The sequence below is a fragment of the Coregonus lavaretus genome (assembly GCF_964263955.1).
Source record: "Coregonus lavaretus genome assembly, chromosome: 22".
Lineage (NCBI taxonomy): Eukaryota > Metazoa > Chordata > Actinopteri > Salmoniformes > Salmonidae > Coregonus > Coregonus lavaretus.
Genome location: NC_140009.1, coordinates 44269627 through 44296520, shown reverse-complemented (window position 1 = coordinate 44296520; position 26894 = coordinate 44269627). Strand labels below are relative to the sequence as shown.

The 26894-nt window shown below is 43.2% G+C and overlaps 1 protein-coding gene across 1 annotated transcript in view; it reads right to left on the bottom strand.

The window, feature by feature from the left end:
• Positions 1–26894, bottom strand: part of LOC311149871 (rho guanine nucleotide exchange factor 16-like) — a 34503-nt gene that overhangs the window by 1057 nt on the left and 6552 nt on the right. Inside the window, exons 2-13 of the mRNA XM_084187112.1 lie at positions 24193–24869; positions 23565–23616; positions 22655–22815; positions 21432–21488; positions 19135–19295; positions 14795–14947; positions 14209–14338; positions 6617–6691; positions 5676–5768; positions 5171–5325; positions 2965–3150; positions 675–745 (exon numbers count right to left, since the gene is read on the bottom strand). Coding sequence (XP_084043238.1) covers positions 675–745; positions 2965–3150; positions 5171–5325; positions 5676–5768; positions 6617–6691; positions 14209–14338; positions 14795–14947; positions 19135–19295; positions 21432–21488; positions 22655–22815; positions 23565–23616; positions 24193–24768 — 1870 coding nt within the window. The 5' untranslated portion in view covers positions 24769–24869. The remainder of the gene's footprint in view (positions 1–674; positions 746–2964; positions 3151–5170; positions 5326–5675; positions 5769–6616; positions 6692–14208; positions 14339–14794; positions 14948–19134; positions 19296–21431; positions 21489–22654; positions 22816–23564; positions 23617–24192; positions 24870–26894) is intronic.

The following is a 26894-nucleotide window of genomic DNA, read 5'->3' as shown; positions in this document are numbered from 1 at the left end:
CCCACTTATTAGTAATACGTTATTACCATGTCATTAAAATGGAATAGAGAAGAGTGTAGGAGAGCCGAATAGCAGATGCATGTATGCCCTCAGTGTTTCAATTAGAGCCAAAATGTGCAAGAAAACAAAAGCTTGCACTTGTCTTTTCCTACTAACTGACTTTCTTGAAGAAAAAATGTACTTACTACAACTGTGATGTGGTTGTCTCACCTAGCTATCTTAAGATGAATGCACTAACTTAAGGTCACTCCTGATAAGAGCGTCTGCTAAACGACTAATAGGTATGTCAAATGTTTAAACATCCAATGATGGGATTTATAAATAAAGTATCTGGGTTCCCAAAAGGACTAATCTCAACTTTTGGAAAGATCATTCTGAGCTAGCCATTAAAAAAGTATGGTCTACAGATCTAAGAGAATCTGAACTAACAAACAGAATATGGAAAAATATGACCTTGGTATCCTGTAATCCGAACCATCCATTTATACATAAACATTTTGTTCACAGAATATGAAACATTCTACTATGAAATAAAATGTTTATCCGATCCAGGTGTGCTGCAGTTCAGAAAAGCTTGGGAACTGAGATATACTGCTTATATTATCTAAATAGCCAAAAGATGGACGATATCATGTTTCACTGCAATCAAGGTAGATTGCATCAAATAATCCTACCGTCTGTACTGGTCCTGTTCTCCATCTGCTTGTGCTCCCGGAGAGCACTCACCCAACGAGCTCGGTCAACCCTTGAAATTAAGACAAAGATCAGACACTCAAATATGAAAGAATGTGGCATTGCTAGTAGAAACTGATTGTATCAGTTAGTGGTGCATGGGGAAAGCGGGTGAGGTGACTTCACCCATGCTTTTAAATGAACCGGCCCGACCTCTAACTCATACAATCGGTTTCCACTAGCATTGCTACATTCTCCAACGCTAGCCATGATATTCTGGATGTTGCTAAATAACCATTTAAACAACTTTTAGAACAGTTTGGGTGAAACAAATATGCTAAAACTATCCCTATAAAACATGCAGTATAATGCATTATGTTACAGTGGGGAGAACAAGTATTTGATACACTGCCGATTTTGCAGGTTTTCCTACTTACAAAGCATGTAGAGGTCTGTAATTTTTATCATAGGTACACTTCAACTGTGAGAGACGGAATCTAAAACAAAAATCCAGAAAATCACATTGTATGATTTTTAAGTAATTAATACATCAGAAAAGCAGAACTTAATATTTGGTACAGAAACCTTTGTTTGCAATTACAGAGATCATACGTTTCCTGTAGGTCTTAGGTCTTGACCAGGTTTGCACACACTGCAGATTTTGGCCAACTCCTCCATACAGACCTTCTCCAGATCCTTCAGGTTTCGGGGCTGTCGCTGGGCAATACGGACTTTCAGCTCCCTCCAAAGATTTTCTATTGGGTTCAGGTCTGGAGACTGGCTAGGTCACTCCAGGACCTTGAGATGTTTCTTACGGAGCCACTCCTTAGTTGCCCAGGCTGTGTGTTTCGGGTCGTTGTCATGCTGGAAGACCGAGCCACAACCCATCTTCAATGCTCTTACTGAGGGAAGGAGGTTGTTGGCCAAGATCTCGCGATACATGGCCCCATCCATCCTCCCCTCAGTACGTGCAGTCGTCCTGTCCCCTTTGCAGAAAAGCATCCCCAAAGAATAATGTTTCCACCTCCATGCTTCACGGTTGGGATGGTGTTCTTGGGGTTGTACTCATCCTTCTTCTTCCTCCAAACACAGCGAGTGGAGTTTAGACCAAAAAGCTATATTTTTGTCTCACCAGACCACATGACCTTCTCCCATTCCTCCTCTGGATCATCCAGATGGTCATTGGCAAACTTCAGACGGGCCTGGACATGCGCTGGCTTGAGCAGGGGGACCTTGCGTGCGCTGCAGGATTTTAATCCATGACGGCGTAGTGTGTTACTAATGGTTTTCTTTGAGACTGTGGTCCCAGCTCTCTTCAGGTCATTAACCAGGTCCTGCCGTGTAGTTCTGGGCTGATCCCTCACCTTCCTCATGATCATTGATGCCCCACGAGGTGAGATCTTGCATGGAGCCCCAGACCGAGGGTGATTGACCATCATCTTGAACTTCTTCCATTTACTAATAATTGCGCCAACAGTTGTTGCCTTCTCACCAAGCTGCTTGCCTATTGTCCTGTAGCTCAGCTGGTAGAGCACGGCACTTGTAATGCCAAGGTAGTGGGTTCGATCCCCGGGACCACCCATACACAAAAAATGTATGCACGCATGACTGTAAGTCGCTTTGGATAAAAGCGTCTGCTAAATGGCATATTATTATTATTATTATTATTATTATTATAAGCCCATCCCAGCCTTGTGCAGGTCTACAATTTTATCCCTGATGTCCTTACACAGCTCTCTGGTCTTGGCCATTGTGGAGATGTTGGAGTCTGTTTGATTGAGTGTGTGGACAGGTGTCTTTTATACAGGTAACGAGTTCAAACAGGTGCAGTTAATACAGGTAATGAGTGGAGAACAGGAGGGCTTCTTAAAGAAAAACTAACAGGTCTATGAGAGCCGGAATTCTTACTGGTTGGTAGGTGATCAAATACTTATGTCATGCAATAAAATGCAAATTAATTACTTAAAAATCATACAATGTGATTTTCTGGATTCTTGTTTTAGATTCCGTCTCTCACAGTTGAAGTTTACCTATGATAAAAATCACAGACCTCTACATGCTTTGTAAGTAGGAAAACCTGCAAAATCGGCAGTGTTTCAAATACTTGTTCTACCCACTGTACATGCATTGCAAGACTTGTCTTGAGCATGCATAACCCCGTTTATATCTCTTATGATACCCTTTTGAGACATACCATTATAAGCCTTATTATAAGACATTAAAAAGACTCATACATGCTTATAACAAGTTTAGGGCATGTATTGGACTCAAGTATGCGAGAGTTTGTGATACCTGGATTCTGCGACCAGAGCGATTTGCTCCAGTCTCCCCTCTCTGTTACTTGACATCAGCAGCCGTAGAGACAGGTGGGCGGAGCCTCCCTTGGCGGGTGGCGATGTCTGACCCTCAGTCTCCTCCGCCGATTTCACCTCCACATTCTCCAGAGTGGCATAGTCCATCACTACGTAGCTCTCTTCACTTGACACACACACATTTATTACTTTACATTGTGCATGTAGGCCCACATACTGTACAAATCCATATACGGAAGTCTGTTAACATATCCTGTACGTACAGTACCAGTCAAAAGTTTGGACACACCTACTCATTCAAGGGTTTCTTTATTTTGACTATTTTCTACATTGAGAATAACAGTGAAGACAAAGTATGAAATAACACATATGGAATCATGTAGTAACCAAAAAAGTGGTAAACAAATGAAAAAATATTTTATATTTGAAATTCTTCAAATAGCCACCCTTTGCCTTGACAGCTTTGCACACTCTTGGCACTCTCTCAACCAGCTTCACCTGGAATGCTTTTCCAACAGTCTTGAAGGAGTTCCCACATATGCTGAGCACTTGTTGGCTGCTTTTCCTTCACTCTGCCGTCTGACTCATCCCAAACCATCTCAATTGGGTTGAGGTCGGGGGATTGTGGAGGCCAGGTCATCTAATGCAGCACTCCATCACTCTCATTCTTGGTAAAATAGCCCTTACACAGCCAAAAATAGCCCTTACACAATCAAAAATCTCAAATTTGGACTCCAGACCAAAGGACACATTTCCACCGGTCTAATGTCCATTGCTCGTGTTTCTTGGCCCAAGCAGGTCTCTTCATCTTATTGGTGTCCTTTAGTAGTGGTTTCCTTGCAGCAATTCCACCATGAAGGCCTGATTCACACAGTCCCCTCTGAACAGTTGATGTTGAGATGTGTCTGTTACTTGAACTCTGTGAAGAATTTCTTTGGGCTGCAATTTCTGAGGCTGGTAACTCTAATTAACTTATCCTCTTCCGTAGAGGTAACTCTGGGTCTTCCATTCATGTGGCGGTCCTCATGAGAACCAGTTTCATCATAGCGCTTGATGGTTTTTGCGACTGCACTTGAAGAAACGTTCAAAGTTCTTGAAATGTTCAGTATTGACTGACCTTCATGTCTTAAAGTAATGATGGACTGTCATTTCTCTTTGCTTATTTAAGCTGTTCTTGTCATAATATGGACTTGGTCTTTTACCAAATAGGGCTATCTTCTGTATACCCCCCCTACCTTGTCACAACACAACTGATTGGCTGAAACGCTTTAAGAAAGAAAGAAATTCCACAACTTAACTTTTAAGAAGGCACACCTGTTAATTGAAATGCATTACATTTGACTACCTCATGAAGCTGGTTGAGAGAATGCCAAGAGTGTGCAAAGCTGTCATCAAGGCAAAGGGTGGCTATTTGAAGAATCTCAAATATAAAATATATTTTGATTTGTTTAACACTTTTTTGGTTACTACATGATGCCATATGTGTTATTTCATATTTTTGATGTCTTCACTATTATTCTACAATGTAAAATAAAGAAAAACCCTTGAATGAATAGGTGTGTCCAAACTTTTGACTGGTAGTGTACATGCATGTTTAATACCATCACTAGATTAGATTTTATGAAATAACTTTTCTTGACAGCCTACTCTAGACTAGTCATTTTGACTGAAGATTGGGTCATGAGGCCATCTTACAGTTTTGAAAGTGACACCAGCACACTGGGATATCACTTCCTCTCAACGTTGACATGGATATAGCCTTCTCTCAGGCGCATGGACACACACACGCTGACTGGAGTCTGCTGAATAGACATGTGTTGTGAGGTGGTTATAGGAATCCCAGGCATGCTCAGCTTCACTTTTCCTTCCTCTCCCTATCCTCACTGACAGCTCCCAGCTGGCCCTCCTCAACCCCCACAGAGGTCATGACCTCAGTCTCCATTGGCTTAAGTTGAAGGACAGAGGACTTCTCTTCAATGGACTGTCTGAATAAGTTGCTAGGATACAACTTGGGACAAATGTTTTATGGACTGAGGCCGGAATTAAATCAAACCACATTGCGCCGACATTAAACGGCTCTTGACTTTTAAAAGATTGTTTGAATCTTAGCCCATACAAATATTTGCAGCTTGTTATGTTGTTTTCTGTTTTGGTATTGACAGAGGCCAAGGCTCTCTCTCTCTCACCTCTTCTTCTTGGTGACGATGAGCACGTCATTGAAGAGGAACAGGTAGTAGCTCTTGTGGCTGAAGGCCTTCCAGAAGATACTGAGCTCCTCGGTGCAGACGGCCAGCTCCCCACGCTTCTGCAGCCATCGCAGTGACGACACCAGAGGGAAGGGCTGTGGACAGGCGGCAAGATTCAGGTCTATTTAAAAGGTAATATTTTGGTAACACTTTACTGAAGCCAAAATATATATTATGATGGTTGTAATGCATTACAACTCGTCATTAGCATGTAAATAATAAGACATTATAAAGGCTCATAGATGCTTACAGCAAGTAATGGTGCACCAGACCTACCAGTTTACCAGAATCCTACACACAGTCACAATATATTTAAAATAACATTTATAAATAAACGAACATGTAAGTATTACTACTGATTAATTTATCATAAGAGTAAAGACAAAGGTTTAAAAAAATGCTCTTGAAGTGTAGTGCTGTGGAGTGAAGGTCTGCTTGTCTGTGCCTTGATCTTGCCAAACTCCATCTGCTTCTGAATAGTGTACATCTGTTCTGTCCTCTCCATCCGCCTTGCTCCATCGTTGCAGCTATTCACCAACTGATGGGATAAGAATACATGTAACCAGTCGGAAAAAAGCACTAAATTGTCATACTTGAGTAAAAGTAAAGATACCTTAATAGAAAATGACAAGTAAAAGTGAAAGTCACCCAGTAAAATACTACTTGAGTAGAAGTCTAAAAGTATGTGGTTTTAAATGTACTTAAGTACAGTGGTAGAAAAAGTACTAAATTGCCATACTTAAGTAAAAGTAAAAAGCTATAATCCAATTCCTTATATTAAGCAAACCATACGGCACAATTTTGTGTTTTTTATTTATTTATGGCCAGCCAGGGGCACACTCCAACACTCAGGCACCATTTACAAACGCAATATTTGTGTTAAGTGAGTCCGCCAGACCAGAGGCAGTAGGAATGACAATGCGTTATATTGATAGGTGCGTGAATTGGACCATAATGCTGTCCTGCCTAAGCATTTGAAATTGTAATGAGTACTTTTGGTTGACAGGGGAAAAAGTAGTGGAATAAAAGTCAGATACCCCAAAAAACGACTTAAGTAGCACTTCAAAGTATTTCTACTTATTTTACACCACTGCATGTAACACAATTAATACATTTTATTTACAGATCGCTTTTTGTTGCTCAATGCTCCATAATCAGATGCACAGCAAAGGACATGCAAGTTGCCATAGCTGAAATTATGGTACAGCAGCATACGAAACATATGCCACTCATGCTTACTTTATAGATGTATAGAACAATTGGACACACATCAAAATGGAAGTGTACAATAAGTTGACATTTAGACACTTTTGAGGATGGACAAGGTTCTCTCTTGTTTGAGTAGGGACGCAACAATGAACATGCAGGGTTTGTGGAGTTGCCTACCTTACTGATGGCCTTCAGGGCCCACACTGCAGCAAAGTACTCTGCCATCTTGTCTGGAGTCTTCTGACAGATGGTCTGGGAAGGAGAGAGAGAGGGATGAGGTTGGGGAAGGGAGGCTCTCCCAAATATCACAGAACCACCTACTATTACCCCTCCAGATTACAAATAACTCAATTTCAGGCCCTGGATACCAGATAACTAATTTACCCTGTTAATCAGCTGGATCACCTAATATAACAAGGAAAACCTCTGGGCCCTATAGTAAGCCTAGAAGCAGAGTTTTTTCTGGTCAGCTCACGTGGACAAGAGAAACTCCTGGCCCTACGGATAATGTAGGTTTATTAGGGTTAGAGGGTTGTATGTTGATTTTGAGGAGATTATTTAAGTTGTCTAGATTTTTCTTCTTCTCCTCTACCAGCTCACACTCTCCCTCCGTCTGAGACAACGCTTTCTCTGGAACATCCTCATAACTGTCAAAACACCTGCATTCCATCTGGAAACGCTCATCTGTTCCAAACCTCGACTGCAGTTGCATGAGCTGAATGTCTTGCCCTTGGCTGTACTTTTATTAGGTGATGTTCCAGAGAAAGAGTTACGTCTCTGGTTCAAATCCGGCTCGAAGGACCATTGAAAGATTATTGGAATCGGTATGGGTAGCTGGACAGGTAGGATGACTGACAATAGTGAAGGTGAACAGGTGGTCACGGGTCAGGTGACAGAGGAATGGAGGAGACTGAGGCAGGAATTCCTTTAACCACAAAGTGGTATATTTACTGGGTCGTTTGTCTGTGCTGTATAACAAAGGAAACAGAATAACATGTATCCAATCAAATTCAGAATCACAAAAGTCAAATCATAACAATCATTCTCATTATTAACATAGAGGTAAATTCAGCTATTCAGTTCAATAGGAATTCAATATGAAGCATGATTGAGTCATTTAGGATCATAACCATTCATCATAATCATGAGAATGATAATGCAAATAACTAGATCAGTTATCAATTATTCTATCTATAATCTCCATCAGTTTGATATCAGGATTGATCAATTTAGCAAATGATAATTACGTTTCATATTTCATCCTTCCAGGTTTGTCTTCATATGTACATGTCATTTCGTTACATTTTAACCATATATCAATGGCATAATTGGCCGGTGATGATCTGTAGGGCCGTGATCATTGTCCATTGACATAACACAAGGTTTGAAGCATGCGCTCCAAGCCGCGCTCTGCAGTAATAACTATAAACAATAACTGATGGCCTGCTCTCCCGATCGCAACAGATAGTTCAGATGAAAGATAACAGTTTCGGTGGATTTACGTTGATTCGTGGACGCACAGGATGTCTGGATTAGACAGAGTTGGGGGAAAGAAAGCAGGTCGGCCGGTGGTGATTTCCTCCTTTTAATGAGTTGAGATCTGTCTGACATTTCCACCTGATCTAATTAAAGCGCTCTGGCCCAGCTGCGCAAGTGTCCATGAATTAAAGGGTGATTCCACCAACTCCATGGGAATTTTCTACAGCTACCCAATCCCCCTACAACAGTAGTTTCCAAAGCTGGTCCTGTGTAGGTACAGTATAGGGTGTGCAGCCATTCATTCCGGCTCAAAACTAGCACACCTTTTCATACGCACAAAATGTTTATTTATCTCCCTGTTAGTGAGAATGTATCCTTTGCCAAGATAATCCATCCACCTGACAGGTGTGGCATATGAAGAAGCTGATTAAACAGCATGATCATTATTACACAGGTGCACCTTGTGCTGGGGACGCATAATGCCCTGCCCCTGAGGGTATAATACGCACTGCCCTACCGGAGAGTGTCACTCTAGCGATCCATTCAGCCCCCGTAAAGGGAGCCAGCAAGGGTTGTAATACAACCCATTCGTTTGACTTTATTTCCATCTCGAGTTCTTACTATGCTATATCGTATATAACCAACCTAGCTGGTCACCAGGACGGGCACTGCCGGACACAGTCAAGAGGTCTAAAAGGGATACCCCTGATATAACAAACTCAAGACAGGGATAATACAGGCAAAGCCTGCAGGCTATGTGATACAATTAATAAGAAATAGGTAACACAGCTCATTGTAAAGAATAACCTACTCCTACGGCTATGCACTGGTAGAAGGGATTATAATATGGACATATAGGGCCCAAAGGGATGTGTACAGTACATGTTTTGTGGGAACTAACGTCTGGCTGCAGCCAGTACTGTATGTGACAACGAAGACGCAGTCATGTCAAGACTATAGAACCTGACAAAAGTGCGAGGTGTAGCCCAAGAAGCTGCCGCACATACCTTGTCCAATGAAACGCCCCGAAGTAGTGCTTATGTTGATCGGACGAGCTGCTTGCGCTGCTCTGACCAGTTGTTTGTGTGCTTTGGTACACAAGCACAGGGCAAGGCTTTGTCTAGGGCTGAGTGCGTAAAGACGTTCCTCTTCCTCCGAGCGGAAAGAAAGGGGGGAGAATGTAGCCAGATCAATAACCATAGATTTAAAACCAGATGTAATGATCTTAGGCAAATAAGCAGGGTTAGATGTCAGTGTAACCCTCCGCTTGTCCTCTTAGAACACCATGCATGACTGGTGCACAGAGAGGGCTGCCAAGGTTACCTACCCGTTTCGAAAGGAGGGTTAGTTAACACATCTAGAATTGTGACCAAATCCCATCTGGGGAATAGACGACGTGTAAGCGGACGCAGACAACGGGTGCCCTTCATAAACCAAAAGGCCAAAATGTAGTATTCCTGCGGCTTACCATCTATATCAGCATGGCACGCCGCTATAGCAGCTAAATAGACCTTCAATGTCGAAGGAGAAAGGCCTTTATCAAACAGACTCTGAAGGAAGCTCAGTATGATACCGACACTGAAGTGCAGTGGCTCTTCGCTATGCGCCTCGCACCAGTGCGCAAACGCTTGCCACCTGTATGCGTCAAGAGACCTTGTTGAAGGAGCCCTAGCACTCTGTATAGTCTCTATAACCGCCAGAGGTAACCCGTCACTTAAAAGACGTTCCCGTTCAGGTACCTCCTGTTTGAGACAGAAGGTCCGTGCTTAACGGGAGTGTCCAAGGTGCTCAGGACACCATTGAATTCAGGTCTGCAAACGTTGTCTGTGAGGGACAAAACGGTGCCACCAGTATCAGCTTCAGCCTGTGCTGCCTCACTCTGTCCAAGACCTGTTGTAGCAGGGGAATTGGAGGAAATGCACATAGACAAGTTCGGGGCCATTAGTGGGCCAGGGCATCGTGACCCAACGGTGGGTTGTCGTTCAGAATGGAATACCAACGAGAGCAGTGTGTTGCCCTTCGAGATGCGAACAGATCTATGTGGGTTCGTCCGAAATGGCACCAAATCGCCTTTATCAGCTGTGGGTGGATACGCCACTCTGCAGACTGGCTTGCCCCTCGACAATAGGTCTGAACCTAGATTCAACCGGCATGGAATGTGCACTGCTGACAGTAAGCGCAGGTGTGTGTGGGCCCACAGATGTATCTGTGAATGTACTTGGTACATGGCCAATGAGCGGACTCCACCCTGGTGATTGACGTACGCGATCAAGGCTGAGTTGTCGGAACAAATCAGAACGTGATGCCCCTCTATCCTGGGGGCAAAATGTAATAGAACCAGGCGAATCACTTCCAGCCCCAAAACATTTATATGACAATTTGTGTGTTCTTCCCACTGACCGTTTGTTATGCATCCGTCGTAAACTGCCCCCTATCACCTCAGGGAGGCGTCGGTCTTTATGACAACCCGCAAGGCAACTGGACCCAGCTGGACCCCAGCTGAGAGCATGCTCAGGCTTTGCCAGAAGGATAGGCTGTGGCGACATTGCCGCGTAATGTTTATCAGCCGATAGCTGTCTCTGTTCGGATTAATGCATTGGCTGATAAACCATCGTTGGAGAGGTCTCCTGCTTAATAGGCAGAGCGGTAAAACTGCTGATGTCGCAGCCATCAGCCCCAGTAAAACCATAACCCGGCAAGCCCTGACAGTCCGGCTCCGGTGGAGTGTGCGTGACGCAGTCAGAATGCACCTCTGACTGGTGACTGTTAGACGCGCGCGCAATTTACTCGACACTACACGTCAGCTACTACAGCGACTGAAATGACCGCAACACTTAACAAAGAGCTGCAATTAGTTTCAGAATGGGTGGCAAGGAATAAGTTAGTCCTAAATATTTCAAAAAACTTGGGACAAATAATTCACTAAACCTCAACTAAATCTTGTAATGAATAATGTGGAAATTGAGCAAGTTGAGGTGACTAAACTGCTTGGAGTAACTACTGCTCTGCCTTCTTAACAACACTATCAACAAGGCAGGTCCTACCAGTAGCGGTGCGTGGGTAAAATCACTAGGGAAGCAAAAAAATTTATAATACCCATATTACAACCTACACTATATGTGCTGTGATAATTGCGTTGTTTGCTGTTAATTCATATGCCTTGCGACCATGACATATAGGCCTAAAGGCCGAAACAAGCAGAATAAATTCAACCACACCTTTGTTTTATCACAAAACTGGATAGCAACCTCTATCCGGTGAAGTCCACAACGCATATTGCATGTAACAGACAGTTACATGATCTACAGCATGGTTAAGCAAGTTAATGTTTCCGGACCACTAATTGATTATTGATTTAGAACCAGAGTTACCGCAAGTCTCAAAGAAAACAGGAGCTGCCTCCACTACTCCAGCACCATTTCAACTTCAACATTTCAACAGCATCAAATCTCATATGCTTAGTCTAATACAGTGACAACTAAAAGATACCAAAAACAATTGAGTCCAATCAACATAAGCTAAATATGATGTGGCTGTCCATGGTTCTGATTTCTGTTTGAGCATGCGTGCGTTCGTGCAAGTAGAAAAACATGTTGACTCACTCTACTTGTAGAGAAATGCCAATGCCATCCTCCTCTCTTTCATGTTGACGAAATGGTCTATCACTCTGTCATACAGTACACGCTTTTATTTTTTGTTGTCCTAGGCTACCTGGCTAAAATGCTTGCTCGCTAGCCTAACTTCCATTCATGGGCAACGTTAGCTAGTTAACATTAGCCTTCTACATCTAGCTACTGTACATATTGAACTTCCATCCTCTCAGGCCAGGGGCACAACAATGTATAAATTAATGTTTGGATCAGAATCGCCGCTATAATCATTGGCCAGTACAGATAATTAAGTAAAACCAAAAGTCCAAATCCCTATCTCCATCCATGGCTAATATAGGAAAGGGCCAATTGGAGCTAGCTAGCCAGCCACCAGAGGACAACAACACAACGAGATGCAACAATTCAAGTTGTTTCTGTTAATGACGTACACTACCGGTCAAAAGTTTTAGAACACCTACTCATTCAAGGGTTTTTCTTTATTTTTACTACTCTCTACATTGTAGAATAATAGTGAAGACATTAAAACTATGAAATAACTCATATGGAATCATGTAGTAACAAAAAAAGTGTTAAACAAATCAAAATATATTTTATATTTGAGATTCTTCAAATAGCCACCCTTTGCCTTGATGACAGCTTTGCACACTCTTCCCCACTGACATCAGTCGATTTGTCCAACTGCAGAGAAAATTGACCGGAATTATTATAATTTGTTCACCAATTGATCAACAATATTAACGCCCATTTCATCAATCCTATGACACACAGTGTTATTTGACAAGGGTACAGTCTTCAGTGCATCAGCTGCTGTCTTATCAGTCATCGTTTCTGTGAGGATAACAGCAGCATGCACTCTAGCGCGGAGCAAAGGATCACGTGCACTTGGCGCAAGCAGAGGATCAAACATTGAGCCAACGGGCAGGCGGGCAGAGGCCAGGTACACAGAGCAGTGCACACACACCGAAACTATAGTAAAAAAGTAGGCCTATAAATATAAAATAACTACACATTTCACACCAGTGACCTCAGTAAATGTTTTCCTGCCTATTCAAATTGAATAAAATTGAATATTATTTTTATTTGTAATATTTTTCCCTAGGTTTTCTTTCTTCACATTTCTTAAAGTCTTCCACATACCCCCTGGGGACTGCCCACATACCCCTAGGAGTACACGTACCCCCGGTTGGGAAACACTGTTCTTGACCAATAAACTGCTGGCTGTGCAGGCTCTTGCTCCATCCCAACACCAACACTCCTTATTCAAAAATATAAAGGCAACATCCAACAATTTCTACGATTTTACTGAGTTCCAGGAAATCAGTCAATTGAAATAAATTCATTAGGCCCTAATCTATGGATTTCATATGACCGGGAATACAGATTGTGGCCTGTGGAAAGTTGTTCCACTCCTTTTCAATGGCTGTGCAAAGTTGCTGGATATTGGCGGGAACTGGAACACGTTGTTGTACACGTCGATCCAGAGCATCCCAAACGTTTGTGCGATACAGAGGCATTTCGGAAATGAATGAGCGCATTCTGTTCTGCAAGAAGCTAACGGGGAGAACTACAGGTGAGGATGTGTTTCATGTTATTGACAGCTTTTTCTCAGAGCACAATCTGGATAGGAAATCCTGTGTTCATGTGTGCACAGATCGTGCTGTATCAATGCCTGGGAGAGTGAAATTATTAATTGCCCACATAAAGGTAAATCCCACTGTATCATTCACAGAGAGGCATTGGCCAACACGAGAATGAGTCCTGAGTTATGTTTTGAATGACGCAGTGAAAGTGATTAAATTTCACTGTGTCCAGGCCTCTGAATCACCGACTGTTTGAAAGGCTCTGTGATGACAGTGGAACTGAGCACCAGCAGCTACTGCTTCAAACCGACGTCCGTTGGGAAAACGCTACAGAGGCTTTTTGAGCTGTGTGCCGAAGTAAGTGATTTTCTGTCTGAGTACTCACACGCCCTTGTGGCTGTGTTCGAGGACACAGACTGGGGAGCCTGCCTTGCCTATCTTGCTGATGTGTTCAGCAAACTGAACAACCTGAGTCTAACTCTGCAAGGTAAAGGCACACACGTTCTAAACATGTATGACAAAGTGTGTGGATTCATAAAGAAGATCAAACTCTGGGAGAAGAAATGTGAAGATGGGGAAATAAGTGGTTTCCAGCAGCTTGACACTTAACTTTTTACAGGTGATGTTGACAGAGATCCTATGGTGCAAATAGTAAGCTCACATTTATCTAAACTCAACAGTGAGTTCAACTTCCCTGACATTGAAAATAAGTCTGCCAAATTTGACTGGGCTCGTAAACCAAATTATTGACAAATTTACACCAAATCTAGGAATCACGCCGGTCGCACACGCATGAGGGGGTACTTCAGGCAGGTCAAAGTGTTTTAGGGGTACATTACCCAAAAATGGTTGGGAACCACTGGTCTAGAATAGTCTCTCTCCATTAGGGGCCCCCATAGCCATTCAGCAATGGAAGAACCTCAAAAGTCTTGATTCCACTGACCCTTCTTCTTGAGGGAAATGAGGAGATCAGAGAAAAAGATCTCCAATGTTCTGCTCACTCAACGTTTTGAGATGAGGCAAGGAGAAAGGACACGAGGAATCAAGACAAAGAATTCACCAGTTGACTCCCATCATAGAGAAAGAGTGTGGGACTCACGTCTAGTAGCAGCGGCAGCCGGGTGACTCTCTGCATGGGGAGGATGAGGAAGGAGATCATGGGCAGACCTTGGGACTCGCCGCTCCCCTCAATCTGTTTCAGCACCTCCTTAAAGGCAGTGTTGTTCGTTCTGAGACATGCACACACAGGAGGAAAGGAGTTGAAGAAAGGAAGCCACTTTATGTTGTGTTTGAATCATTTCAACATTGCATTATCCTTCAATACTTAGCCTAATCACTGATACAACATGACTGGATTGGTGTTACCTACATAGTGGAATCCTTACTTTCATCTATCCAACCATTTTAGATTAGTGATTTGATTACTTCAAGGATAGGAGGACCAAGGGATGGATGCATGTTCAAAGTATTCGATCAGGGTTTCTGTTCTGGGCCCTGTTCGAATACTTCAGAAATGCTTCCTTCCTTCCAACCTTCCTTGAAGTAATCACAGATCTGAATTAGTTAGATAGGTGAAAGTACACCTATCCAATCACTTATAGATCTGTACTTGAAGGAAGGAAGAAGGAAAGAAAGGAAGCATTTCTAAAGTTTTCAAACAGGCCCCTTAATTGACCTCTACTCACAGCAGCTTCTGCAGCGTCCTCTGCTGGAAGGTCTCGTTGGAGCAGTACACAATGTAGGGCTCAAAGTGGTGGGCGGCGTGGTTCTGCACTATGTCGCTGATGTCCTGGATCACCACGTTGTCCTGGTGACGCCTTTCAAGGTCCTCGAAAAACCTGTTGAGAACAGAACACGTGCATAACTGTTCCTTTCTCCCACTCTTTCTCTCTCTACTCATGATAAGGGCTACTGTACCGGAGCAGCCGTTTAATAATAACCGCAGTAACTAAGGCCATTACATGGAGAATCATTCAAAAGTGCAGTCAGCAGCAGTAGCATTGTACAAATGCCTCCCGAGTGGCGCAGTGGTCTAAGGCAGTGCTAGCTGTGCCACTAGAGATCCTGGTTCGAATCCAGGCTCTGCCGCGACCGGGAGACCCATGGGGAGCACAATTGGCCCAGCGTCATCCAGGGTAGGGGCGGGAATGGCCGGCAGGCATGTAGCTCAGTTGGTAGAGCATGGCGTTTGCAACGCCAGGGTTGTGGGTTCGATTCCCGCGGGGGGGTATGACAAATAAAAAAATAATGTATGCACTCACTAACTGTAAAATTTAAATGTTGTAATTAAGAGTTGATGTGTTTGTCCACTTTTAAAGGCTTATTCTGCATATTATCGTAATTTGAATTCATCACCCACTATCTCAGCGAGTGCACAGCAATCAAAACAAAATACTAAAATCTACTACACTAATAAGTTTGAGCCAGGAAAGCATTAAAAGAAATCGAACAAAATTAGCTAGTCTAGTTATGTAACACTAGTAGGCGTCTAATATTAATAGTACTAATAGTATAATTTCCAATGTGCCAGTAAATAGAAACAACTGTAGCCTTCCTTCCAGCTCCCAGTCATTTTGTGCTGAAATACCGGGAGTAAACTGACACCCAAAACAACAGCTCAACCCAGAAAGCAAAGTCACACACATTCCCACACACACCAAAAGGAGATAAGAAGGTCAGAATGGGTGATAGTCGAGCAAACCCTTTCAAGTTACACCCGTCAGTTTCAACAGAACTGAGTGTTTTCCATTAAATTTCAACTGGGGAGCAGCCGCATAACTACAAATAATGATTTGTGCAATAGCCGTTGACAGAGATCCATTTTCATTCAAAAAGCAGCAGCAGTCATCAATAACAATGCAGCCTTGCTTTGAACGCGACCTGCTTTCAGTAACATGATCTTAAAGCTTTGCTGAATACCTCCCGACCGACTAGGCAGCAGAACCGGTTGAGCCAGCGTGTTTAAACACATCCCGTGAGTCCTCCTAGGAGACTTACTCATGTTCAAATCCCATCTAAATTATCCCATTGTGAACCTTTAAACTGTGCAAGCAGCCAATTATAAATGGGAATACTAGTACAGTAGCCTGAAATATATATATAAATAATTCACTGACGTTGTTTCAATGTTGTGTCAATGTTTGTCCATACAAGCATTTCTAAAACGTTGATAACATCAATCATTTTGCTCTAGGAATGTCTGAGTGTGAGTGTTACTAGTCCTAGCTGTTACTAGTCTGCTAGCTTTCATTGAAGCTCAGGTGCAAATGACATTGATCTACGAGACTACCAGACTGGCCTGTTGTTACAAGAGCCAACCGTGACATAAGATAAGATTGCCGGTTACGGCCAGGTAACCTAGCTAGTCGGAGCTAGCCGGGGCTAGCCTGCTAAAGTTAGCTCCAGGAGACGGTAAGGTATGGCGGAAGTTTCTGCAAGAGGGCTTTATAGACAAAAAGAGCGCAATACATCGATCTACGAGACTTCAAGGACAGCCTACTTTATAAGCAATGAGTGATCCACAGTGTCGAAGGCATTAGACAGGTCAATAAAAAAGGGCTGCATAGTCCAAACAATTAAGAACATAATCTAAAAATGCACTATGCAGAAATCGCTCCGACATTTCCTGGTTGCTAAAATTCTAATAGTTCGCCTAATTTCAGTTTGTGACAAAACAAGTAAGTATAGTGTAGAGAGAATCATTGTACCTCCATTGTACCGTCTAAACCAGGAAGCATAGAAATAGCGCACATAGAACAGATCTACCGCTTCTTAGATTTGCTTTCGATGAGAATGACATATCTATAAATTCAATTTCTATGTGAATTGGTCAGAATGAAGTAGCAGAGAAGTAAAGAAGTAGCAGAGATGATGCTATGGCCTGGTCTGAAACCTAACATTTAAAATACAATTCATAGTTAAAAAGGGTCTAAGTTGATTATTTACCAAGGATTCTAGAATTGTTGCTATGCAAGAGTTTGGAAATGGGGCAATAATTATTTAGGTCACCACCTTTGTGAAGGGGGAGTATATGGGCCGCCTTCCTGACCCTGAGGATGGTAACAGAAATAATTGTAAGGTTAAAAATACGTGTTAAAGATTCTGCAAATCAGAGGAACAGAAAGCTTAAAAAAAAAAATTACACAGAGCATCACTATCCTCACAATAAACAATCACACACAAAGACAAGGGGGCAGAGGGAACACTTATACAGGTACTGATGAGGGGATATGAACCAGGTGTGTGTAATAAACAAGACAAAACAAATGGAATGATGAGATGAGGAGCGGCAGTGGCTAGAAGGCCGGTGACAACGAACGCCGAAGCCTGCCCAAACAAGGAGAGGAGGCAGCCTCGGAGGAAGTCGTGACATTTATGGTCACAAGATTATTACTGACAATACCCCTGGGAATATGGTTATTTGTAGCAGTACGACGATAACGCTGTGAAATAGTGGGAATGGTATGAGTTACCTGAGCAGGGGTTGGGCTGTTTTTTAGTCAATGTTTTATAAGCGCCTCCTCTATGTTGGCCGAGATAACTTTTACCCCTTTCATATTTGGATGCAAGCCATCCCTCTTGTAAAACTGGGGCGTTTCCAAAAAGTGGTGAAAATTGTCAAGAAGTAGGAGGACTATCCATACCAAACTTGAAATTGTATTTCCAGGCATTAGCATCTTGTACCATCCTAAATTGGTTTAGACATGATTCTTCCGCTCCCTGGCTGGGTATAGAGAGCAACCCTAGTTTCTAGTGGGGGGTGAGAAGGGGTGGGAAACATTATTTCCAGGAGTGGGGGTTGGATGGAGACATGTTGGCTTGGGGGAATGGGATGGGAGGTTCGGGATGGAGGCCCACTTCTTTTTTGTTTTCTGTTCCTGTTTATACTGAATGTATTATTAAACTCTATAGTTATTTCTAACAGTTTTTTTTGTTTTGGGGGAGAAGGGGGGGTACAGGTTTTATAAACGTATAATTTCAAATTGATAAATGTACATGTAACCCCCCCAACAAAAAATAACAAAACAAATAAACATTTTGGTCACCCCCAGATTTGTTTAAATGTACTCCAAATCCATAGAGGAACACTAGGATTTAAGCCAATAGTGTAGCCAGAGAAGATGACTAAAGAGTTCAATACCACAACCTATTGTTGGTAGAAGCCCGGAAATGAGAACCCGCTTGCCTGTCTCCTTTAGCCTGCCTATGTGCCCTCTGAAGTAATCTTTTAATTGCTCCAATTTATGAAGATTGATGTTGTTTTCACCAACATGAATGACTACTGTGTGAGCATTCGGATGCTTCTCAATCACAGCAGGGACCTGGTGATTTATGTTCCGAACACGGGCTCCAGGGAAGCAGTGGGTCCTTACTTCCGCAACCACCACATCACTAATCATATAACAACCACCACCAGAGGACGACGAGAGGGTCGCTGCAAGCCTGTGGGACGTGCTATTGGGGCACGTCCCGGCTACAAGAGCCAACCGTGACATAAGATAAGCTTTGCCGGTTACGGCCAGGTAACCTAGCTAGTCGGAGCTAGCCGGGGCTAGCCTGCTAAAGTTAGCTCCAGGAGACGATAAAATCCAACCAACATGGTGTGTTAAGAACAGTATTAACACCGTTGTCCAAAACTAAAACAAATGTTTTAAAAGGTATAAAATATATAAGTGTCTTAAAAATGTAAACACGTATAAGTGTTTTAAAAAGTATAAAACACAGAAGCGATGTATCACCACTCAAACTATTTGCTTCCTACTTCCTGGTCACATGACTCGGAAGTATGGCATCACAATGATAGTCAGAGGAGTTGACTACTAAAGTACAGGTTTGGATCAGGCAAACAGTCAGCATAAATGCATCCATTAAAGGGTATATAGACTACAGCCCTGTTTGCCAGATGACTGTTTGCCACTAATAACCTCACTATTCCAACCGCAAGCCAGATCGCAATTTTGTGGCATTCAAACTGGGAGCATCCTAACCAGCTGTCTCCATCTGCAGTCCTGGAGATATATACTACCTTTTGCTGACGCCTTCGATGACAGCGATGTTGGAGAAGAGGTGGTGGTGCTCAGTGGCGGTTATGGTCTTCCGCAGCGCCTCGCTCCCCTTGAAGTGGCGCACCAGGATACTGAGGCTGTGGAGGTATGAGTACTCCGACGTGATGATCTCAAAGATGGCCTGCCAAAATCACAAGTAAGAGAAATTCAGTAGGGAAAAAGGCCCCTATACGGCATGGAGAACCCTTTAGTAAACTACACTGAACAAAAATATAAACGCAACATGAAACAATTTCAAATATTTTACTGAGTTACAGTTCATATAAGGAAATCAGTCAATTGAAATAAATTCATTAGGCCCTAATCTATGGATTTCACATGACTGGAAATACAGATATGTATCTGTTGGTCACAAATACCTAAACAAAAAATGTAGGGGTGTGGATCAGAAAATCAGTCAGTATCTGGTGTGACCACCATTTGCCTCATTCAGCGTGACACATCTCCTTCGCATAGAGTTGATCAGGCTGTTGACTGTGGCCTGTGGAATGTTGTCCCACTCCTCTTCAATGGCTGTGCGAAGATGCTGGACACTCTGTTCACAACGTTGACATCAGCAAACTGCTCGCCCACACGACGCCATACACGATGTATGCCATCTGCCCGGTGCAGTTGAAACCGGGATTAATCCGTGAAGAGCTCACTTCTCCAGCGTGCCAGTGGCCATCGAAGGTGAGCATTTGCCCACTGAAGTCGGTTACGACGCCGAACAGCAGTAAGGTCAAGACCCTGGTGAGGACGACAAGCACCCACATGAGCTTCCCTGAGACGGTTTCTGACAGTTTGTGCAGACATTCTTCGGTTGTGCAAACCCATAGTTTCATCAGCTGTCCGGGTGGCTGGTCTCAGACGATCCCGCAGGTGAAGAAGCCGGATGTGGAGGTCCTTGTCTGGCGTGGTTACACGTGGTCTGTAGTTGAGAGGCCGATTGGACATACTGCCAAATTCTCTAAAACGATGTTGGAGGCGGCTTATGGTAGAGAAATGAACATTCAGTTCTCTGGCAACAACTCTGGTGGACATTCCTGCAGTCAGCATGCCAATTGCACGCTCCCTCAAAACTTGAGACATCTGTAGCATTGTGTGTGACAAAAAAGATGTTGGCCTTTTATTGTCTCCAGCACAAGATGCACCTGTGTAATGATCATGCTGTTTAATCAGCTTCTTGATATGCCACACCTGTCAGGTGGATGGATTATCTTGGCAAATGAGAAATTCTCACTAACAGGGATGTAAACACATTTGTGCACAGAATTTGAGAGAAATAAGCCTTTTATGAGTATGGAACATTTCTGGGATCTTTTATTTCAGCTCATGAAACATGGGACCAACACTTTACATGTTGCATTTATATATATTTTTTCAGTGTAGTTGCAAATAAATAAATAAATAAATATATAAATACACACACACACACACACACACACACACACACACACAGAGAGAGAGGTGGGAGCAGACAGATCAGCATTCAAAGATACAGCAAGACACATACTACCAATGACAAAAATTTGTAAACAACAGCAACAACAGAGAACATAGCGTCACCATTCAGCTTCTCTAGCCGTTAACTGTTGGGAAAATACCCTCGCAAGATGTAAATGAACTAGACTGTAAAAGATTACATGGGATATGGTGAAGACGCAAAGGCCACTTCGAAGAACACTTTCCATTTCATTGACGTCTACTACTATGTGTTCCCAACTTCTCGAAACCGAATGTTAGACATCTTTTACTATGTATCAGTTATATCTAACGACCATTTTGAATGGACCATGTCCCATTCATATGCAATAGAGCTCAATGCCTGTCCATGACAATGGATGGTGCCCCCAAAGGACACTTAACTGGAAACTTTAATCCAACAAAATATATGGAGTTTATAAGCTAGCTATAACTTTAAGCATTCACCTTATAGAGTAGAAGATACCACTGATAAATCTAGTTTAAAACTCATCTAGGTGCTTTTGAGAAGGAAAAAATGTATGCACGCATGACTGTAAGTCGCTTTGGATAAAAGCGTCTGCTAAATGGCATATTATTATTATTATTATTATATTGCTGTTGACATAACAAGATTAGCCAGTGGGAGTGGATAGACTAAGGCGGCCAACGAATGGAGGGTGTGGCTGTATTAGCACAGAGAGCGTACTGGGTGGACTTTGCTATTTAGACAAGAGTGTGTTCTGACTCCCAATAAAGAGTCCCGGAGGAGGCAGTCCCCCCCCACCACCACCACACACACACACACACACACCTCCTGTCGCTTCCGCTCCTCAGCCGAGATCCTCTGAAGAATACCGGTATCCTTCACCTGAAGCATAGAGGAAGGATGATGATTAGAACAAACTGTCATTTAAACATCATAGTACTGTAATATGTTGCTTAAGCAGTATCACAGAGCACTCTGTATCCATATGGGAATGCGATTGCACTGAAAATGTTGTCATTTGCAGAGTTGGGCTCAATTCCATTCAAACTACATAAATGAAATGGCCAATGGGTTCACGCGAGTCCCTTTTGAAATCATTCATATATGGGGTTAAAATATAATTGAACACTACCTTTTGGTTTAAAAACGTTTATTTGTCTTCATAGGACTAAGCGAGTATAAAAACTTAGAATGAAAGAGTTTAGGAACAAAACTCTTTTCAACCATTTTCATTCTAGGTGGCAGGTAGCTTAGTGGTTAAGAGCGTTGTGCCAGTAACCGAAAGGTCGCTGGTTCTAATCCCCAAGCCGACTAGGTGAAAAATCTGTCGATGTGCCCTTGAGCAAGGCTCTTAACCCTAACTGCTCCTGTAAGTCGCTCTGGATAAGAGCGTCTGCTAAATGCTCCTTTCCAATAAATATCAAGGGTCTTACTCTGGTGACATGATGATCGCTGCTCGGCTGCCGTTTGACAAATAAAAATGTCCGTAATAATAATTTGATCAATAATAATTTATCATGTAGGCCTAGGCTATACCCGCACTGTATCTGCGAGCTGTTGGCGAGAGTGCGTGTACCAAGACCAGAGCGGGCACATTCACTATATAACGCAAAATGTTTTGTGACAACCATCAATATAATTGAAAATGCGATGGAAACCCATTTAACTTGTATTTTTTATTCGGTACATGGGAATTTAACCGCAAAAATTATTTTTATGTGCACTACGTCATCACGCACAGTCTTTTACGCAACAAGTCAATTGGATGGAAAGACATCTCTGGTGGGAGAATGTGTTTATGCGTATTTTAGAATATTCTGGTGGTAGAATGTTTTTATATGTATTTTAGAATATTTGCATGAAAATCTGTCATCAATTGGATGGAAACCTAGCTAGTGCCAAGTTTATTGGCTTCTTTAAACCGTATGATTCGCGCCAAAGTTTGGTGTTGATGCACAGTCGCACACATATCTGCCATCAGGGTTCAGATCATGGGACCCTACCAGTCCACCCTGGCCTGGGAGACCCCTCTGCTCCTCCCTGTGTACCTGTGGTAGCGAGCTCCAAGTGACCTGTGCTGGCCTGTAGCTCTTGACAACGATGCTGTGGTCTTCCTCAGGAGGCTCCACATGGACAAAGTCATCGTCCTCCATACTTGGAGAGTTGGGGTGCAGCCCCCGCTCCCTGATCTCCTGGTACAGCTGAGGATCTGCGGGCGAGAGAATCGAATTGGAATAACTTTATTGTTCCACGCAATGTTGAAATGGCTTTTGTACTTATAGCTTACACTGAACATTTTGAAATGCATGGACAACTTCATCAAGTCATCACTTCACTGTCATTAAGAACACTATTTTCGACAAAATGAAAAATGCAAGAACCAATACATAGTGAACTAGGGAAAAATAATAAGGAAAAGAGCGGATCAAAATGCAGGACATTCAAAATGTTCAGTATCCTGAGTGCATTCAGACAGAGCTGAGAGATGTCCTGTTGCACTCTATTGAGCCTCCCTGAGGCTACCATTTCCAATTTAGGAAACAGAGGATGAGACAGGTGGTTACCAATGTTCAAAGCTTTCTCTCAAGTATTACACATACTTGAGATATACTTATACGTGTCATCCAAAATACTCTTACCAGCCTATCACTTAGCGCCCTAGACTATTAGCTTTTACTCAAAACACTTACATTGCTGTACCATCATGCTAACCAGGAATGCAGGTCAACCAATTCCATTTGAAGTTCAGGAGGTGAATTGAAAATTACAATCACTGACAAAATCCTCACTCATAATAAATAACAGCTCATTATCGATTAATCTCACTGATGCTAACAGATTATTTTTGTGTTTGATATGTTTCTGCTCTTTTGCAAAGAAACAGATTGGCACCCAGACCAGTCATCTGCGTCTCTAGGGGAAAAGCTCTGTCAGCCGGGAGGAGTGACACATACGTACCATCTTTGAAAGAGCCCCTATGCTTCTGGTTCCTCTTTCTCCCCAAGGTTCTCTAAAGGGGAAATGGTGGAGACACAGCATGAGTTAATCATAGAGGAAGGTGGGAGAGGGCCTCAACATTCTGTCTCCCTCTCCTCCGCCTCCCTCTCAAGCAATTCAGTCAATTCGTTTTGGTCCACGTTAAAACCATAGTGCAGGTCTTCCTTGACTGACGACACTAACAGTTTTTGCAAGGGAAGTTGTCCTGGAAATTTGACCACATTCTAACTAAAGATGGCTTCTAACTTAGGGACTCATCATCACCAGCACTTTGGCACCGATGACTCCTAGGCTGCTGGATAGACACACAAACTGAGGAGTGAAGAGTGATTGATAAATTATCCCTTTCAGATACACAGAAGTGCCTAGGCCCTGGCAACCCTGTTCTTGGAGTTCCGCAGGTTCTACCAATCCTCCCCATTTTCAGTAATTGGCTAAATTCAACACACCTGGTCTCCCAGATCTAAAGCACAAATGTTAAATCAAAAACACAAAGTGCCTGTGGCACTCCAGGACCAGGGTTGCCTAGCCCTAGGGGATAGCAGGGGGGATAGAGATGGAATTCAACCAGCGTCTTGCTCCCACTTGCCTTGCGTCCGGGACTGCGTGCCGGCCCGGGGCTGGAGGCTCTGCTGTCCTCCCTCACAGGCTTGAGTGTGTTGGCGCTCCCTCGGTTCTTTGCCATGGCGTCTATGTCGAGGCTGGTCACTGCCGCTCGGTACGACTTGTTCCTGCGGTTCCTCCTCAGTGAGAAGCCATCCCCGTCGCTGTCGTAGTCCTCCCAGGAAAGATCGGGCCCCATGGCAGAGTGGCGGCTCCTGGAGGAGGGGGTGTTGGAGGAGACCTCCAGACCCAAGGGGAAGGTGACCACGGTGGTGTGGTGGCGGGGCTTATTGTGTCGACTGGCCACCGCTAGGCTCTTAGGGATGAGCTGCTGGGTGCCCAGCTTCTGCGCCGCAGCGCTTTGCGTGCTAAGGAAGACAGGCTCCCGCCCCTCGGAGCCTTCGGCCAACGAGGGCTCAGCCTGGGATGTGGGCAAGCCCTGCGGTTGGCCATGGTGGTTTTCCGTCGAGTGACAGTCCAGCTGCAGGTCGGAGGAGAAGCGTCGCTCCAGCAAGAGGGGGGCCTGATCGCCCATGGAGACGTCCGACTGTCTGTTGGACATCCCTGCCCTGGTCCCGGTGGTTCTACGTCTGCCTGCTTGAGAGCTCGGTTATCTCTGCAGCATCAGCAACAGGCTACCAGAGGAGCATGGAGACTGTCTACCTGTCGGGACAAATATAGGATGTCAACTGGAACCAGGTAGGATATTTAAGTTTTGCAATTGAATGTTACTATGGCATTACTGTTTCAAAGAAGACAAACACCATGGAATGTTGTCGAAAGAGACCTAGGTCTCAATAGGTCTTCCCTGTTAAAATAAAGGTAAAATGTATTTAAAAAATAATCTGGGGTGGAAATAGATAATCTGCTTTGAATGTCAATGTTCTGCTTTGAATTTTCCACTCAAATGCCCGAAAAGTTGCCAACCGATGACCATCAGGAGGTTCCCAAACCCTCTTACCCCAGTAGCCTAATGAAACTCATGATACCATCCCAGCTCACTCAGAAGAACCAGTTATCCTAGTCTAATTAAATCAGGCTTTAATACACAATTAATTGATGTATCCAGCCTGAAACATTAGTGCAAAATCGTGTAAATTTTCCTTACAAGCCAGAATGTTGGAAAAAATTACATTTGAACTTACTCTATTGGTTGTCTGTGCATTTTGTCCATCAGCTGCTCAAAATTTGAGACAAAATATCCACAGGAAAGTATTGTTTACCTGACTTTTTAGAGAGACGGTAGGTACAGTGCTTTCAGAAAGTATTCACACCCTTTGACTTTTTCCACATTTTGTTGTGTTATAAAGTGGGATTAAAATTGATTTAATTGTCTTTTTTTAATTTTTATTTGATCTACACAAAATAGTTGAATGTCAAAGTGGAATTTTTATTCATGGCAAAGAAAACACTAATATACACAGAACAAAAATATAAAAGCAACATGTAAAGTGTTGGTCCCATGTTTCATGAGCTGAAATAAAAGATCCCCGAAATGTTCCATACTCACAAAAACCTCTCTCTACATTGTTGTACACAAATTTGTTTACATCCCTGTTAGTGAGCATTTCTCCATTGCCAAGATAATCCATCCACCTGACAGGTGTGGCATATCAAGAAGCTGATTAAACAGCATGATCATTACACAGGTGCACCTTATGCTGTAGCTCAGCTGGTAGAGCACGGCGCTTGTAACGCCAAGGTAGTGGGTTCGATCCCCGGGACCACCCATACACAAAAATGTATGCACGCATGACTGTAAGTCGCTTTGGATAAAAGCGTCTGCTAAATGGCATATTATTATTATTATTATTATTATTAATAAAAGGCCAACATCTTTTTTGAGAATTTGGCAGTACGTCCAACCAGCCTCACAACCACAGACAACGTGTATGGCGTCGTGTGGGCGAGCGGTTTGCTGATGTCAACATTGTGAACAGAGTGCCCTATGGTGGCGGTGGGGTTATGGTATTGGCAGGCATAAACTACGGACAACGAACACAATTGCATTTTATCGATGGCAATTTGATTGCACAGAGATACCATGACGAGATCCTGAGGCCCATTGTTGTGCCATTCATCCGCCGCCATCACCTCATGTTTCAGGATGATAATGCACAGCACCATGTCGCAAGGATCTGTACACAAAATATATATCTGTGACCAACAGATGCATATCTGTATTCCCAATCCCAGTCATCTGAAATCCATAGATTAGGGCCTAATGAAGTTATTTCAATTGACTGATTTCCTTATATAAACTGTAACTCTGTAAAATCTTAGAAATTGTTGCATGTTGCGTTCATATTTTTGTTCAGTATATTTTGATTTGATAAGTATTCAACCCCCTGAGTCAATACGTGGGGGGAGGGCCGGCTCGTAATGAGGATCCTCGTTAGCACAATAACATTGTATGTACGGGAAAATCCCTCTTCTCGTCAGCCTCCAAGCTGGGAACAAGGGAAATTGTTACACTGTTACACTGACTGGCCAAGGGATCAGTGGCCTGCGCGATGGCGAAAATGGCCCCCCGACTCGCTGCAACCCAAACACTGTGGTTCCTGACCCCGCTACGAATCCGTGTCGCCTCGCTCCGGTAGCTGCTTAACTCTCCGGAAATGTATTTTTAGCCCCCATTTTCAAACACTTCGGTACTCATACCCCTTGACTTATTCCACATTTTGTTGT